The 18,206-nt window shown below is 41.5% G+C and overlaps 1 protein-coding gene across 1 annotated transcript in view; it reads right to left on the bottom strand.

Annotated features, from left to right (window-relative positions):
- The window catches only part of DHX15 (DEAH-box helicase 15), a 61,061-nt gene extending 43,499 nt beyond the window's left edge, over positions 1-17,562 (bottom strand). The window contains exons 1-5 of the mRNA XM_045018047.1: positions 17,360-17,562; positions 11,562-11,910; positions 4,341-4,534; positions 2,005-2,164; positions 1,364-1,582 (exon numbers count right to left, since the gene is read on the bottom strand). Of these exons, the coding sequence (XP_044873982.1) occupies positions 1,364-1,582; positions 2,005-2,164; positions 4,341-4,534; positions 11,562-11,910; positions 17,360-17,430 (993 nt within the window). The 5' untranslated portion in view covers positions 17,431-17,562. The remainder of the gene's footprint in view (positions 1-1,363; positions 1,583-2,004; positions 2,165-4,340; positions 4,535-11,561; positions 11,911-17,359) is intronic.
- Between the last annotated feature and the right edge of the window lie 644 nt (positions 17,563-18,206).

Below are 18,206 nucleotides of genomic sequence, written 5' to 3'. Positions count from 1 at the left end.
ACTTTTATGCCTCATCCACTCGTAATCACTTAAAAAAAACCTCTTTCTGTAGTTAATAAACTTGTTTTATCTAAACCAGTGTGCATTTAGATTGAAGTGTTGAGGAAGCTTCATTTGGGATAACAGGATTTGTGTATATCGTTTTCTACTAAAGAAATGACAGACTTTATATAAGCTTGTACTGTCCAGGAGGGTGCTGGGCAGCACAAGATGCACATTTCTGGGGGAAAGTCTGGGGCTGGGAATTTGCAGGTGTTGCTCTGCAGTGTAATTCAGGAGTGTCTGGCCATAGCACTCATACTGTATAGCTGGGAGTAATTTACATGGTGGGGGCTATGCGACAGCAGAACAGAAGTGGTTGCTCTCACAGCAAAGCAGTGTAAAAGGCATCCCAGATTGGAGAATTGAGGGGACACAGATGTTTAGCAGTGGAGACTGTACCCTAGGTAATGTCACAATAGATACCAAAAAACCCAGTTCAACCAGCAAGAACACTATCTCACCCCCTGCAGAACACAAGATTTTGAGTACATTCATCCGGCCAGCCACTTTCAGAACACAGCTTTCATCTCCTCTCCCCACCCCCCGTTTCTTAGTTACAGGGAGGGACACACACCCACCATCCTGGCTGGCACAAAAGGATGTTGGAAAAACACTTAAGTTTAAACAAGAGAAGATAAAATGTTAAGAGTTTGAAAAACCCTAAATCCTCACTTTAGATATACTGAAATAGAGTAGGACTGAAAATACAGAAACTGTCTGAAAGCTCATGCTCCAAAGTATCAGTAGAGTGACAATCTCCTCAGAAATACCACTCTGGTTACTTATAGTTATAAAGATATCCCCACCTATTTCTCAAAGCTACTTCAAAAATTAAGTATCACATAAAAACACACACATTTCTGTAACTATCAGAACCATTTTTGTTTGTTTGTTTTTTAAACATAATATAAAATTTAAGTTCCAAAAAATGGATCTAGAAACATAAATAGTCAATCTGATTTTCAAAAGTGCAGAATACCCAGAGGCTCCCATTCAAGTTAATGAGAGCTACTGGGTGCTTAGCACTTTTCAATTTCAAGTTACTCAGGTAAAAAATATAAGCCTAGGAACCTAATGTTAGGTTTCTATACAGAAAAGCTTGGCCCTGAAATAAACTTAGAAGAAAATTGCTAGCAAAAATCTTTCATATCATATAGAGTCAGCCCAACATTTATCTCCTGCCTCACTCCCCAAAATCAGTTTCCTTAATTAATCAATTCCACATTTGAAAGTCAGGGAATAAAACATGAATGCAGAACTAAAACCCTTCACATGTATAAGCTTCTGAATCTAGCCCTACAATGATGAATACAAAAGATACCTCTTGTCCAGTAAGAAAGAGTAGAAGATCTCCTTCCTCTTCTTCACACATGTGGATCTGTATTACTGTTCGAATAGCCGCCTCAAGGTAATCCCTCTCTGGCTCTGGAGTATAGAAAATCTCCACAGGATGGGTACGACCAGGGATAGTTAGGAGAGGACAATTATCAAAATAAATCTGGAACTTGCCAGCATCTAGAGTAGCACTCATAACTATAACCTGTAAATTAGAGGGAAAACAGAGTTACTCCAAAGTTAACATCAAGAACCTACAGAATGTTATACTTAATACATAGACAGTGAGAAACTAAACTTAAAATGTATAATTTAAGGATCAAATTTAAGATTTCATTCAAAATTTCCTTGCTTTAGTGGTCGCTCAACCCATAAATATTTGTTTGAAAAGTTCTCTTTTGTTTAATATGTTGAAAGACGTTAGGAAAACAGTTTTATAACAAACTGCTTTTATATTTACATGGCTTCCACTGAAGAGAATAGAAGCCATATATGTATCAGAAGGTAAATATGACCCTTATTAGCAAATCTATTAGTAAGCATAGTGAAATCCATACTCAGAATTTTTTAATACTTCTGTGCTTCCTGAGTATGTACTGGCTTCTACAAAGCATAATTGCTACTAACCTTCAAGTCAGATCTTTGCCTTACAACCTCTTTCAGAACTCCCATCAAAATATCAGTAGCCAATGTTCTTTCATGGGCCTCGTCAAGAATTATAACACCATAGCGCTCCAGCAAAGGGTCATTCATAGCTTCACGAAGTAACATACCATCAGTCATATACCTGAAAACAAACAATATTTTCAATTTTCCAAATTAATATTAAAGTATCATCTGTGTAGAAACTTCCATAATTCCTTCTCACTCACTACAGTTTCTATCTTACCCATCCCTTTTTTGTCCATACATCAACAAAAAAAATTCAAAAACAGACTTCAATGAGAAACTGCAGAACTGGAATTAATTTGCAAACTTGACACAATCGAATTAGGCCTGAATAAAGACTGGAAGTGGCTGGGTCACTACAAAAAGTAATTTTCCCTCTGATATTCACCCTTTCTTGTCAAGAATAGGCTACATCCACCGTTTGAATTGGCCTCGTTAGCACTGACCCCCCACTTGGTAAGGCAACTCCCATCTTTGCATGTGCTGTAATATATATACCTGCCTACTGTATTTTTCACTCATGCATCTGATGAAGTGGGTTTTGGCCCACGAAAGCTTATGCCCAAATAAATTTGTTAGTCTCTACGGTGCCACAAAGACTCCTTGTTTGTTTGTTTTTTTTGCTGATACAGACTAACACAGCTACCCCTCTGAAACCCAATATGAATGTTAACAACATAATGACCAGAGTCTAAAAACAAATTTATGCTTCATTCTGCCATCACAGGTTTTAGCATATGCATATATTTAGACTTTAACAAATTTAGATTAAAAAGAAAAAGTATTTTTTTCTTCAAACTCAACAAAGAAATCATCTTTAGGCCTTTCCACACTACAGCTTTTAATGAAGTTTGTAACAATGACAATCCTTCATATCCCACATCGTAAATGAGGGCATTAACCACCATGCTATCATCTCTCTATCTGGCTCAATGAATTTTTATACAAAATGGAACAGCTCCAACAGGAGAAAGAGAAAGAAAAAGGCTGAGTCTATAGCCTCATGATTAAGGCACACCCCTGAAATGTGGAAGACCTGGGTTCAAGTCCCCCTCTCCCTGGTCTCTCATATTCTAGGTGGGCTATTGGCTATTCTTTGGTGGGAAGGTCTCTTTTGTGAAAATTTTTGACATTTGCTTTGATACACATTGGAATCACACTGTTCATATCTGGAAATACTCTGGGTTGTTTTGGTAATGAACTACCTGAATGTGCCATGTAACTCATGCAAAGATAATAAGTGGGCCTCATTCAATGTTTCACACACCTGCTCAAGCTAACAATTCTGGATTCCATATATTTTCTCATGGTGTCATAGTCACAAGTGCATTTTGAAATATATAGATTGGTTTCTCATTATTCTAGTAAGCTGAATCTTACCGCAATTAACGGACAGAACTGCTCAGATGGTCAGCTTTTATTTCCTTATGACACCAGTCTACTTCCTTGACTGACCATTGCTGCACATGCCCATGGTGAGCCAGGGAGCATAACTGATGAGGGACTTGTAGGAGATAGGAGGTTAGCAAGCATATCCATGAGTCCAGGGGGAGGGACTCCGAATCTACACAGGAGGACTAGGTGAGGGAAAACCCAGTGTGTGTCTGTTTAAGTACACCAGCACTTTTGGGGCTCCACTACTGCAACCTCAGTGCACCACTGAAGCCATGTAGCAGTGTAGAAGGAGCCCTCGATGCATCAATGTCTCAGTACAGGCATCCCACTTTATCACCCTGCTCCTCTTTATATCATCGCTCATTCCCCTCAACTCCGAAGTTGCAGCTCTACAAGATGTGCATACAGAAACCAAGGAGAGGAGAGAGGAGTTAGTGGGCATGTAGAAGAGGGTTTTATGGGTATTATGTCTTGGCCGGAAAACTAAGCAGGGACTGGGACTCTTCCTGTGACCCACAGTAGGAGAACAACCCAACAACCCAGAGTTTGTACTGGGAGGGCCTGGACTGGGAGAGTAGCTCCAAACAGCATCTGTTCTAACGAACCTCACACAATTCATTCGTATACAATTAATCTCCAGGATACAATAGGATTTTTGAAAGACAGATTACTTTCACATTTCACTTCTCCTCCACCAGATCTGTAGGTCCCCCAGAGCTTAAGCCCCACTTTTCCCCTACTCCTTGTGGGCACAGCCCTCTGTCCCCACAGATTTTCCCCATTCTCCTCTCTCACAACCTTGCTACCTCCAGACTCCCAACCAAAACCTTTGGCCCTGCACAAGTCTGCTACCCAAAATAAGCAATTGTCCACTTTTTGTTGACTGTTACAATACTTACTTCAGAATTGTTTTTGCGCTACTGCAGTCTTCAAATCGAATAGAGTAACCTACTTCCTGGCCCAGCATCACATCCATTTCATCAGCAACTCGTTGTGCCACACTCATTGCAGCTACTCTCCTAGGCTGGGTACAAGCTACACCTCTCTTAGGTCCAGGTAAAGACCGCATGTAGTCAACACACCACTGAGGGATCTGTCAAGAACAGATTTGCAATTTAATTACACTGTAAATGCCCAGTCAGATACAACACAATTTATTCTGTAGTTGTTGCAGCAGGTGATATCTAAAGATAAAAGTCCAGTTTTACAGCCTATAACTTCAATTAAAAACTGACGGCAAGATTTTTTTTTTTTTTGCTTTTGGAGAAAGCAAGGAGACAGCTGGCTTATTGCTATTTTTTTTTTAAAAAGCAAATTATGAGAAGGATAAGTGGAATTTATATTTCCTGAATCAATTTACCAATAACTTGGATCAAATATAGATGTGAGGCTGTCAAATGAATGAGAAGTACACTTAATTCAAAATGATGAATTATTTCACAATTAAGTAGTACTAGTTTTCACAAAACCTGCCATTTTTCAAATTAGTGAGAAAATGTATTGGTTGGCAGTACATTTAAGCAACTGTCAGATGACGTCAGTTTAGTAGAAGTGCTGACGCTCCACTGGCATCTAAGAAAAGTAAACTCATATGAAGTTTCATGAAGCCTTAATATATACATTTTAGGGTGTGTCTATACTGCAGTTAGCTGGGTATGAGCATTCGGGTTAGTGTACCTTGGCCAGAGAATTACAGCTCCAAGAGTAAAGCTCTACCTGTGTTACTGTGTCCTTGCTATTTCTGCCCAAACTCACCCAGATGTCTTTGGGGTCATATCCCATGATTCTGTGTGCTGAAACACTAGGATTCTTCTTCAGTCAATTATGAGAAAACTTGTCAGACTTTGTGGGGTAACTTTAGAAAAGGACTGGAGGACTGAGTCTTGCCTATGTCCTCACTGAAAAGAGGGTGGGTTCAGCAAGAGATAAAGCACAGCTCAGGCCTTAAAACAAACCCCCAGCCCGCAAGCAAGCATGGATTCAAAATACAGATAAGCACCTACTTGAGTGCTGTGTATGTGAATGGGGTGGTTCTACACACACGTAGAAGCATGGGCTAAGGCCACATGGTAGACATACCCTTGAAAATTGCTATAAAATTGTTTAAATATGTTATAAAGCATATCTTACTATTATTTATTAGATGCAGTTCCTTGGGGAAAAAAACAAACCCAACAACCCAAACGTTAAAAATTTGGCTGAACCAGAAAATACCTTAAAATATCATAGTGAGAAGTAAAAAAAACAAAAAGTCTGGAATCTCCATCTGGTTAGAGTTCCTAAAGAAACAGGAAGAGAATCTAACTTTTACCAAGCAGATATGAATTTCTGGTATTACCAACGGAACCAGAATGTGTTTATTTTGTTTGCCTAATAAGCAATTTACTGATCCAATGACAGGAGATTTAGTCCCACCCCACCCCCATTTACAGACTGTATTAAACTTTATTCTTAATACAGAAAGAAAAATCTGCACCTCTGGCAATCTGGCATGCAGAAGATAGTGAATGAAATATACTTGGATTACACTCTTAATTTGATGAGAGGTTCAGTAAATCACATTCTCTGAAGACATCTCCAGGGATAACCAGTCATGGGTCTAGAGGCCAAGCAGAACTCCCTTAACATTAATGTCCATGTAACCAGGCCCCTAGTAATTTCCTTTCAGAATACTCCTAGATTAAGAGCTAAAACGAAGTGCAAAAAGAGAAAGATACAAACAAAACTACAGAATCCCACTAAACACAGAGGATGAATGATTTAATCCATGTAAATTTCTCTTAATAGAAGGAAGTATTTTTTCTTCAAAAATATTATTCTACAGATTGCTACTGGAAGAAACTGATAAGGGCCGAGATCCCAAATGCAACAGAAAAATCCACGAACTGCAACAGGAGGCAAACACAAAGACATACTGAAAAAGCAACATGTTTTAGGATTAAGGTACCCTTCTTATAAAAATGAAAAATACAAGAGGTCTAGAGTACCTACTAAAAATTGCCAAAAGAGGGATAACAGACATCTGAACAGACAAGAACCCTAAGGAGTGACAAAGCTTGGACAAGATAGGCAAAAGAATAGGTTCTGTAACATAGGAATCCAAGTGCAGATTATCTGAGTAGAAACAAGCACACAAGTGTTTCACACATGTGAAGAGGAGAAATGAGGCCACTTTGTAAGACACCAGTAAAAATGCAAGTCTGAGGCTAGTTGCTGAAGCATCATCTCTACAAACAGAATAAGTCTCGACATGACCTTAAAGCAGCAGGCTTGCCAGGCTACAGCAGTGAGAAATATAATTAGACAGCCATTTAGAAATGCTTTTCTTGGTAACAGAATCTACTATAATGGTGTTAAATGAAAAAAGTTGGGTGGACTTTAAGGGCTTTAATCTGATTCACATAAAAACCAAAAGATCTCTTTACATCAAGTTTACAAAGACCGACCTCACCAGGACTGGCACACAAGCACAAAGAAAAATGACTGTTTCACAATAAAGTGGAACTCAGTCATCATCCCTGGTAGGAATTTAGAATAAATCTATAGCATCACACGGTCCTTATAAAACTTAGCATCATGTGGATCGGTAAGAATCTGAAGCCACTACAGGAGCCAAAATTACTGCCACCAGGAAAATGGACTTTCCTTGTGAGAAAGCTATTTCACAGATATCAAATGGATCAGGAAGAGCTTTCATTAGCTTTGTGAGTCCCTTGACACAGAGGGGCTTTCTAATGGAGGGTAGAGATTTTCAAACACAAAAACTACCACATGAACCTGGTGACAAGGGGCTGCTGAGATAATAGTCTATGTTGGATACATTTGCGACAGGCCAAAATAATAACCAAATGAACATTCAGCAGAGTTCTTAAACAGATTAAGTCAAATGAATAATGTAATCAACCCAAGAGTTCCTTTTTGTTGTTGTTAGTTTTTTTGGCGCAGGGTAGGGAAAAGAACACTGGTACCATTTAAAGGATTTAAATTAGATTCTTTAACTACTAAAAAACCTTCACTGATTAAAAGTTTACAGGGTGAAATCCTGGCCTCATGGAAGTCAGTGGTAAAACTACAATTGATGTCAATGGAACCAGGTTATCACCTGTAATTCTTTTCTTCTGGATTGTTGACACATGCGCTCGGAAATCCCATGCATTCGGCCTCGATTCTCATAAACCATGCGCAGGGCGGCGGCATCACTGGGTTTATGTTGAACAGTGCTCTGTTCTGTGTGGTGAGACTCCTAATCGGAGCAGCTACTACCTCTATGGTTCAGTCTACACTAGGAAAATTTAAGAGCATTATGGAAGTGCCAATTACAGTTCCACAGTTAAGGTGGACTTGAGTTTAACACTTTCAGCAAAGATTCAATCACTTATCGACAGAGGTGTCAATAAGCATAACTTGTTTAAAAAACTTTAAGAGAGCAAGGGAAGGGAGTTCTGAACCTTAACGTGCACCTTCTATTGTTACTATACCGACAACAGTACCTCGGTGTGCTTTAATCGTAGCTGCTGCCATTGCAGCCTTAAGGGGGTTCTCTCCCCAAACCCGTGGAATGCCTGAGCCAGATAAGGAGGAGAAAGAAGAGAACTTGAGATGACATTTTCAATGAGATCCTGCAAGCCAGTGATGTACCAAGACCGCGAGCAAACAGCCTGGAAGGTGAATACTGCAGAGAGATTGGAGAAGGAGAGTGGAGAGGAGAACAATCCACGAATCCCAGCAGGCAAAGGAGTTCCAGCACATAAGGGGACTTCTCCGGCAGCAAACACAGATGCTGCAGACTCTTGTGGATCTACAGGTTCAACGATCCTGGGCTCGCCTCTCAATGCAGTCCATGGAGAACTCCATTACAGCGCTTCCCTACATCTCCCCCTCAACATTCCACATGGCGTCAAGAGCCGCATCCCTAGCCCTACCACTCCTCTCTGGGGGACATTAAGGACAATCACGCTTCACATACACCTCTGAATGCCATAGTTGCTGTTTGTGCAGGTAAAATGGACATACATGTTCTTTTCCTTTGTTAAGTTCTGTTCCATTAAATTAAATTAAATGTATTTGCTTTTAAATTGCTCAGATTTTTCTTTGCACTAGTTTTGTTACTGAATAAAATTCTGTTGTTTGGAAAAGAATTAACCTTTATTAGTTCACAACATATGCTGCAGTGCCTAGCAGTTCTGAAAGTACCCACTTGTTACTGTACATACAGTGCCCCACAACTCATAGGATCAGTGAAAAACAGTAATCAAATGTACACCAAGCACTGTAAAATTAATAAGTGCACTGACAGTGTTGTATTCATAGGTGTACACCAAGCACCAAAACAGCAGGGCCAGGTAAAGCATAGTTCACCACAATGCATTACTGTGGCTCACTGTTAAAGTGCTCTTTTCAAAGCCTCTAAGCTGCATAGCTCGACATTAAGCTCTTCTAATAATCCTTGTGTCTGGCTGTTCAAATTCAGCAGACAGGCACTCCACCTCCACCATGGCAGCAACTTTTCCCCCTTTGTTTCACAGATACTCTCCAAGGAAGAGCAGGCAGCTATAAGCACTGAGATGATGTTTCATTGAGATACAATCTTGTGAGTAAACAACGCCACCATCCCTTCAATCTACCAAAAGCACATTCAACTGTAATTCTGTACCTGCTGAGCTGGTAGCTGAATCTTTCCTTGGTGCAGTTGCAATGGCTGGTGTATAGCTTCATGAGCCGGGGAGCAAGGAGTAGGCTAGGTCCCCCAGGATCACTACTGGGATTTCAACATTTCCAGTCATAATCCACTAGTCAGGAAAGAAAGTCCCTGCCTGTAGCTTTCTGAACAGTCCTCTATTTTTAAAGATGCGAGCATCATGCTGCACCTTGCCTGACCAGCCAACATTGATGTCGGTGAAGTGGCCCCAGTGATCCATCTATGCTTGCATAACCATAGCCCTCTCTAATGGTGTACTCTGTGGCAAGGTGGTCTGGTACCAAAATAGAGATGCGCACGCTGTCTGTTACTCCACTGCAGTTCAGGAACTCCATTGCTGCAAATCCATTCACTGTGTCGTGCACACAGTCCAGCATTGCCATACGTGCTTGCATGACAAAAACCCCTGATGTGGATTTTCCAACTCCAAAATGATTTCCCACTGACCAATAATGACTCAGTGTTGCAAGTTTCCACAGTGCAACTGCCACTTTCTTATCCAGTGTCAGTGCAGCTCTCACTTTGTTGCCCTGGCACTGCAAGCCTAGGGTGAGCTCAGCACACATATCCAGGAATTTGGTCTTGAGCAGTGGTTGTAAAACTTTTGGATGTGCATCATCCCAAACCTGCATTACCATGTAATCCCATAAGTCAGTGTTCATTTCTCGAGCCCAGAAGAAGCACACCATCAGCAGCTGCTCTGTGAACACCACTGCCAACCTTGAATTGGTTCTTGCTATGTACAAAACCAATCTGTCCTCCAATAAATCATCACGTTCTCTGTTGATTCAGTTCTTCTGTGGCCCAGCAAATATTGGAAGATTATCTGTTCTGTGCTTGCAATGCTTATGACAACAGAGCAGAGCTGTACAAGCTTCATGCTTCCAGATGGTAGAGAGCAAGGATGGCCGAGCAGGTTCATGGGATTTTTTAAAAAGGCACAAATATTATGGGATACATACAATATTATGGGTTGGAAACAATTTCATGCTGGAAGTTGGCCCCTTGCATCCATTCATGCCTGTGTGTCTAATTTCCACCCCATTATGCATTGTCAAAACTTACGCTGGAGAGTGACTGGTTGCATAGTGGGATATCTACCTATGGTGCTCTGCACTGTCTATCTACGTAAGCACTTCTGGTGACTACACACAGCGCCGATGCAAGAAGATAAGCATGCATGTGCACAAGCGATATACTACCCATGGCAGCTTTATACCAATTTAACTTGTGTTGACCAAAGTTTGTAGTTTAGACATGGCCTAAGACTTAAGCTACTAAGTCCCTCAGTCAGTTCTGAAAATTTTACCCCACGTGACCTACTTTGTAACCAAGAATACTGGAGGTTTAAGCCATTCCTATGAAGGATACAAGCCACCTTATACCACTGCAGATGAATTCTCAGAGGCTGCACTTAGTATCCGTGATGGACTTTTATATATTCAAGTGACTGATTTCTTTAATGGACTTTGAGAACACGTTTCTTTTCCAAAGGATTTGTACATTCAGAGTTGCCTTAGACAACCTATTGCACAAAGTGATGACTTCATCTGAAGTACTTAAAAAAATATTAATTATGTAATACCACTGAGGTATGTTACCATGCCTTCTTCCACTGCCAAACAATTGATTCCAGAAACCTGCAGTGAGGGGCATCTTGTACCTATGTCCTCATCATTTTCCAGACTTATATCAATTATTGTTCAATGCACCAGTAGCTTTAGAAAGCTATGTATTCAGTACAAATCTAACCCAGAGCTATTTCCACCTAGAATACAGAAGGGCATCCCACTGTCCTCTGAAGGAGCCAGCAACCTACAGAAGTAGTATAACAACAAGAAGCACCACTAGTTAAAGAGAAAATATATGTCGTTCTCTTTGGACCTGAGTATGGAACATTTGAGCTTCAGTTTCTTTGATGAGAATAGCCCAAGGGCAGCAGTCAAGAAATCAGTTCTAATTCTGGCCCTAACACAGACTAGCTGTGAAGTCATGGGTAAATCACCTAATCTCTGTAGCACTGTTTCACTATCATTAAAGTGTGAATTTCTCTCCTTCATAAGCATTGACGTTAAATGTATCTTTTAGCGTACAAAGGGATATTCAAGTACTATTGAGACATTAGATTTTTGTATGTCACTTTTCTGATTAAATTCAACTCAAGATTACTCAGTGCCATAAAAACAGCAGTACACACATTTTTCAGAAATGCTTTTCCTTTAGTTTTCACCCATTAGCTGGACTAGCATCTTAAAATTAAAATTATAATGTGTAAAATCGAGATCAATGTTTTAGGCATTAAGCAACTGAAAAGTTCATTAAACAAAGTATTGCTCAAGAAAAGAAAAAAGGATATAAACACTCCATCCAGTAACAAAATCTTAAATTTTAAGCAGGAAGCATCAAGTGAATAAGAACTCACCTGAGTTGTTTTACCAGACCCGGTCTCTCCAACCAGCACAAAAGACTGGTTCCTAATCAGGATATCTGTAAATCTTTCCTTATACTCCCAGACAGGGAGCTGAAGCCGCTTCTTTAGGATTTCATAGTATCGAGGTGTATGTGGTAGGTTTGTGAATGGATTAATACCCTGTGGAAGTATTGCTGGTTTTAAAGGTGGTAATCCACCACCAACAAGAAGCATAGAATTAGATGAAGGACGGAAATCTTTTTCCTTGTCTCTCTCTCTGTCACGATCTCTCTCTCTGTCACGATCCCTATCACGGTCTTTAGAACGATCTTCACGATCCCGGTCACGATCTCGATCCTTCCTAAAAGGATTTCCAGAACACAGCAAAAATACAGAATGTTGAAGTAAATACTTAAAGACAGAATATCTCCTATGATTGCAGGAAGCGTCAAGAAAACTAGATGAAAAGAACCTAAACTCTTCATTTTTCTTACACTGAGTAGTTTTAAAAGTAAGAAATAGGAGCTAATCTAAAACAAAAGAATCAAAGAAAGTATTAAACTAATGTTTCACTGTGAGATACATTATGCAGCTCATGCAAACTGAATGCACAATAAATATTTTAAACAGTTTTGCAAGCAGCTTCACTTAAGTGTACTGCAGAGAAGGAAAAATATCACAGTCTACTTGTTTGTGTCATTACAAAGACCGAATTTCATGTCTGATGCATATACCATATTAGTTATGCAAAAATTACAAAAACACTCACTGCTCATGAGTGCTGGATATAATACACACATACAGATACATACAGCTACACACACACACACACACAAAACAAACTTTATAAATAGACATAATTAAGCTTCCTAGTAATAATGGTAGAGAAACCACGGTAAAAGCATTTGTTTTTTAAAGGCAAAGAAACTGGGGTACAAAATGCACTATGGCATATCAAATTTGGAGCCTAAACTGTATGATAAATTCCCTTTAATTTTAACTGGCAGTTCCCTCTTAATTTAATCTCAGTCCGGCTGGAGGAAATATTCCAATAAAATATATGGAGTAAATGCAATCTGCCTTTTAGTTTTACAAGTCGCCTTCAAATGGGTATAAAATTTAATTTGGCCTCAGGTTTAGATTTCACAAGAACAAGGACCATAAACAAATAAAAATGTTTCTCCTAATTCCCCTACCCAATTCACCAGAAACAGTTTTTTTGTGGAAGAAACATGGTCAATTTAAAATATAGTCCTTCTGGGGGGAAAAAAATGTATGAAAGGTAGTTTCATATATTACACCTGGGTTTGAATCACACTGGTAATTTTTGTGATTTTACAATCCCATTTCCTTTTGATTTTTTTTCTCCCCCGTTACCCCATGAGAAACTCACAAACAAAAGGGGAAATGGACTATACAGTAGAAATGGAGAAACTGACTATCGACTAAGATCTGTCAAACAAAAAAAAAATTGGAAAAGTTTTCATCATCTTTCAGTGACAACCACCACTTAGGATTACTGTAACAGGGGAAAATTTTCAGCCAGAAGTGTGATTTAATTTGACAGTATACCTTTAAACTAAAAAACTTCCTGGGATGTTTGCAACCAAACCTTTTCCAGGATTGCGCTAGTGGCACCCAAATGTTGAAATAGATGAGAAACTAACTAAACACAAGTAAAACAAAGGCCCCAAACTTTGGGGGGGAGGAGGAGGGGAATGTATGCTCATGCTTAACTCTGTGCACTGAGAATCATCACACTGTAGTCAATGGGGCTACTCACAGTGAATAAAGTTAAGCACGCATTATAGTATCTGAAGGACTGGGATCCAAGCATGTTTCCACTGTCCAAGATGAGAACAAAAATAAACTGGGGAAAGCAAGATTGTTGAAAAAGATAATACTGAACTACCAAGGGAGCATTTGTAACATGTGTGGAAAAATCACTAAATTTCTTAACCTATGTACCCCTTCCCTTTAAAAATCTCTGCTATTTTCAATAGCAACCACTAGTTTTGTGAGCTGCTCTTTTAAATACCTAATGTCTGGTTTTCAGGCCTGGACTACAGTACAAGGTTATGTTGTCACAGCTATGGTGGTTAGGAGTGGGGTGAGGGAAATCACACCCCGTAGCCAACATAGCTATGCTGACAAAACCCTCAGTGTATATGCAACTATGACAACAAAAGAGTACTTCTGCTGGTTTAGCTAACATCTGTTTGGTGAGGTGTTACTATTCCAGCAAGATAATTCTGTCTGCCTGCATACACTGCATCTACACTAGGTGACTATGCTGGCATAACTATGCTGACATAGGTCCTGTAGTACAGACATACACTCAAAGTCACACAGGACTGATTCAATTAGTTTCAGCTAAAGTTGTGGGCGTTCAATGCTTTTTAAAATTAAGCCTTAGATCTAAAGCTGAGCACCTAAAACCAGAGGATATTTTTGAAAATCTGGCCCTCTGAAACAAGTCAACTGTAGTTGGATGTAGCATATGTGATACATTTGTTCCTGGAAAAGATTTACCAGCAAACTGAAGTTTAGTACCTCAAGGTAACAGCACTGTCTCTTGCTGCAAGAGAGATAATTTAGCCTATCCATTTGGTCATAAGAGTTATAAATAAGGTATTTATAAAATTAACACATTTTAAATAAGAATTGTGTCTTTTACAATTTTTTTTTAAACATACAAGTACCCCAACTTTTTCTACAGAATTTCTAGTATGCTGTTGATACAAATCAAAATGCCTCAAAACAGTACAGCAACTGCAGAGAAACAATTGTTATACTTACATATGTAAAAATCAAAGAATAACTAGTGACCTTTTGGCTTGCAAGCTGAGGATTCCCAAACGGCACAACAAAAATAATCCTAATAATCTCACCTAAAAATAAATGGCCAACTGATCTCTTTAGGAACTCTTCTTATTCTCCCTCTTCATTTTGGGGGCAAGAGAAACTCTTCCTATTGGGCACCAGGCTGCCTCATACTATTCAGGAAAATAAGAATAGGCAGAGTTCCTGAAGAGAGCTCATGGCCAATTACTTCCCCCTACAGCATCTCATATGCAACCTAGGTTGCTGCTGGCCATGCCTCCTTTTAACACACAAAGTAATAAATAGGCATGGCAGCTTCTACCTACAAAAAAATGAAGCTGCAACCAGCTAAAGTTAGCACATAGTAGTTTTGTATTTTACAAATTCTAAGCCCAAGATTGTTTTAAGAAGTGGCTGAGTAACCAAGCAAAGGCCAATACTCCTTGCTCTTATGAGAAAAGGCCCATAAGATCTCTAATTTACCATATCTAGACCCTCAGTTGATGGTATGGCTCTAGAGGTGACCAGAAAGAATTACTGACACCATTAATATGTTGTTTATCTATCTTTTAAAGAGACCTAAAATCTACAATATTTTATGTCACTGTTACCCTCACTCTCCCTCTGCAGTGCCTCTGGTTTCAAAAATTTGTTCCATTTTATCCTAATTCACACACTAATCCTGCAATGAGCTTTAAGAGGATGCATCAGGGAGACAGCACTTGTCTCATGCTATCTGTTTGAACAACACCATCATAATGAGGGTCTGATGAGACTGAAGCTCCTGTGCACTAATGTAATACCAATAATAAATATAGCAAGAGCTTAAAACTTAATTTTTAAATGAACGCTTCCATTTTGCTGAAATTGATGTCTTCTTATGCCCCCACACTAGCCAGGAAAAGTATCCTTAGTTACAACTGGAAAGAGGTTTGTTTTCAGGCTTTACAGCAATGTATTCAGTTGTGGGGGAGAAGTCTATTGGGACGCTGCAGAAGTAGTTTGGACTTTTAAAAACCGTTAATGATCTGTCTAGAATAGCGTGTTTAATGAGATTTGCATATACTAAACTCTGAAAATGTTTTCTATTAGTAGTGAGGTCAGAACCTATACAGACAGACAGAGAGATTGACATTTTTCTATGCATTTTCTCAATTTGGAAAAATGCAAACTACACCTGGCAAAAAAAAAAATATATTTGATTGGAGGGAGAGTCTGGAATCAGAAGGCGGTCCCGTGACAGTGAGAAGCTTTTCACACCTTTTGTTTGAAAAATAAGCCTACCACTAGGATCAGACTGTTATGAATGAGACCACCCACACTAGCATTAGATAAGGTAATAACTTTTTTCTAAATAAGGACTATGAATCATCATGCTTCAGGGTATATACCAGTTACCAACTGACATTTATTAGGACACAATTCTCCCTAAAAGGAAAACTATTCCATAAGTGTCTACTTCGGCATTTCTTGCATCTTTCTCTGAAACTTCCATTACTAACCTCTTTCACAGAGGAGATACTGGATTAGATGGACTGGTGATTTGATCCAGTATGGCAATTCCTATTCGTCCTCCATCATTTTCAATTATTCCATTTAACTTTTACTGTTGCCCACACACAACCAAGAAAAATCTATAGAATACTATTTTAAATTTCAGAATGCAAATGCTTCAACCAAAAGGTAAACTAATTTAAGAACACACTGTAACTTTTATGGTGTCAAGTATCAGAGGGGTAGCCGTGTTAGTCTGGTTCTGTAGAAGCAGCAAAGAATCCTGTGGCACCTTATAGACTAACAGAGGTTTTGCAGCATGAGCTTTCGTGGGTGAATACAGAGGTTTTGCAGCATGAGCTTTCGTGGGTGAATATGGGTATTCACCCACGAAAGCTCATGCTGCAAAACCTCTGTTAGTCTATAAGGTGCCACAGGATTCTTTGCTGCTTCTACTGTAACTTTTGTTGTTGTTGTTTAACATCCATTGTTTAACCCCATCAATTTTCAGTCTAAGTTAAAAACAAAAATAAATTATATGTAATTAAATTCACTCCTGCATCTCCTACCATCTCTTCCAAGTTTGTGATTTTACAATTTTGGGGGGGGGGGGGGGGGAAGAGATGCTTTCCCCTCTTCTGTTCATCTGTGGAAAATCTCACACAAAGAGGAATGATCGAACACACAGGGGAAACAGTGAAACTGACTAGACAACATGCTGAAAGATGCACAGAACACAAACAAAAGAATATCTTTGTCGCACCCCTCCCCCCGCCACCTTCAGTTTCGTTAATCAATAGCTGTTACTCGTAAACAGCAGTTTGCAAAGCTGCAGACAGAAGTTGCCGAGATCACTCTAGAGAGAAGATGATCAGCCTAGGCCATGTCGGAGTGTTGAGGACACGAGTTTAGAAATACTGATCCCCGCTGAGCACTGCGCGGGGACCCGGGTTCACGGGGCTACCTCACCGAGAGATGAGGGGCTGCGGCGGTAACTCAGAGTGACCCGAGGAGCAGGGTGACGGGAGAACGGATGGGGTCACCGTTTACACGGATACAGGAACCGTTCTGCTGGAAATCGGAGCCCGCCCCTGCCAGGATTTGGGATTCCTGCAAGGGAAGGCGCAGGGGCCGGCTCCCTGCCGCTCCCACCCAGCTCGCCCGCCGCCCCCGCGGCTCCCGGCTCTTGGAGGGGACGGACGGAGCCCTCTCTAGACTCAGGGAAGCCACCGGGCTCTTGTGCCGCCCCGCCCCGCCCCACCCCCCCAAACGGGACGAGGAGACGCGCCTGCCCCAGAGAGTCGCCATGCAGCTTGTGTGCCGCGCCCAGGCGGCTCCTAGCCCCGCCGATCCCCTCCCCCGGCCAGACCCACGACAACAGGGAGCGAGACTGGCGCCGAGGGTACAAAGCGGACTAGGCGGGAGCCGCTCCGAGAGCGAGAGTGACCGGCCCCCGCCCGCAGGCCGCGCGGCCAGGCCCCGGCGTCCCTCACCCGTCAGCCATGGCGCGCTTCTTGCTGGAGGTGTAGTCGTCCCCCAGGTCTAGGCGATGGCGCTTGGACATCGTGCCAGCGGCAGCGGGGGGCTTCGGGCGGGGAAGGGGACGGCGGCTCCGCGCTCTCCGCTCCTCGGGCAGCAGCAGCGGCGGCAGCGCCGCGAGGCCAGGAACAGCAACTAAAATGGCGGCCGGAAGGAAGCCCCGCTCCGCGCGAGACACTGAACGAGCGGCTTCGAAGAGGGGGAAGCGGTGCAACCAGTCCGGTTCCGGCTGGGAACCTTACCCCGCGCGTCCGGGTCCGGCCTGCGGATCGCTCTGCGGGAACCCCATTGCCACCCACGGAGCGGAGTGGGGGCCACAGCGTGCGGCGGTGCGAGCGGGGAAAGGGGTGAGGCCAGAGGGCTCTGCCATGGCGCTCACAGGCAGACAAAGCCAGTGCTGGGCAAGCGGGCCTGCCGGGGTGGTGTGCACGGGACAGCCTGACACTGCCCCATGGACCAAAGCAGGACCAGCTCCCCACGCCCCAGGGACACGGTATCCTGACTAGGGACCAGACTGTGACTGTGGCTACAGCTGGTAGTGCCCCCCTGCAGCGTTTCCAGGAGCAGCCTCCTTATAACAGCATATAGCCCAGACCCACAACTGGGCCTGGGGAACATCTCAGCGGCTCCACCCCTTCAGCACCAATGGACAATACTTTCCCACAATGAGTGTGTTGTGCCAGTGTCATTACTTTTCTGACATGACCTTGTGACTTGCTATGATGGCTGACGTAGCCTTGCGCCACAAACAAAGACCCAATCCTACATACTTGTTACTTGTGTCCATCATAACTTTACACA

The sequence above is a fragment of the Mauremys mutica genome, chromosome 5 (genome assembly GCF_020497125.1).
Source record: "Mauremys mutica isolate MM-2020 ecotype Southern chromosome 5, ASM2049712v1, whole genome shotgun sequence".
Classification (NCBI taxonomy): domain Eukaryota; kingdom Metazoa; phylum Chordata; order Testudines; family Geoemydidae; genus Mauremys; species Mauremys mutica.
The sequence above is the reverse complement of the archived record's forward strand: the minus strand, read 5'-3'. Positions and strand labels throughout refer to the sequence as shown.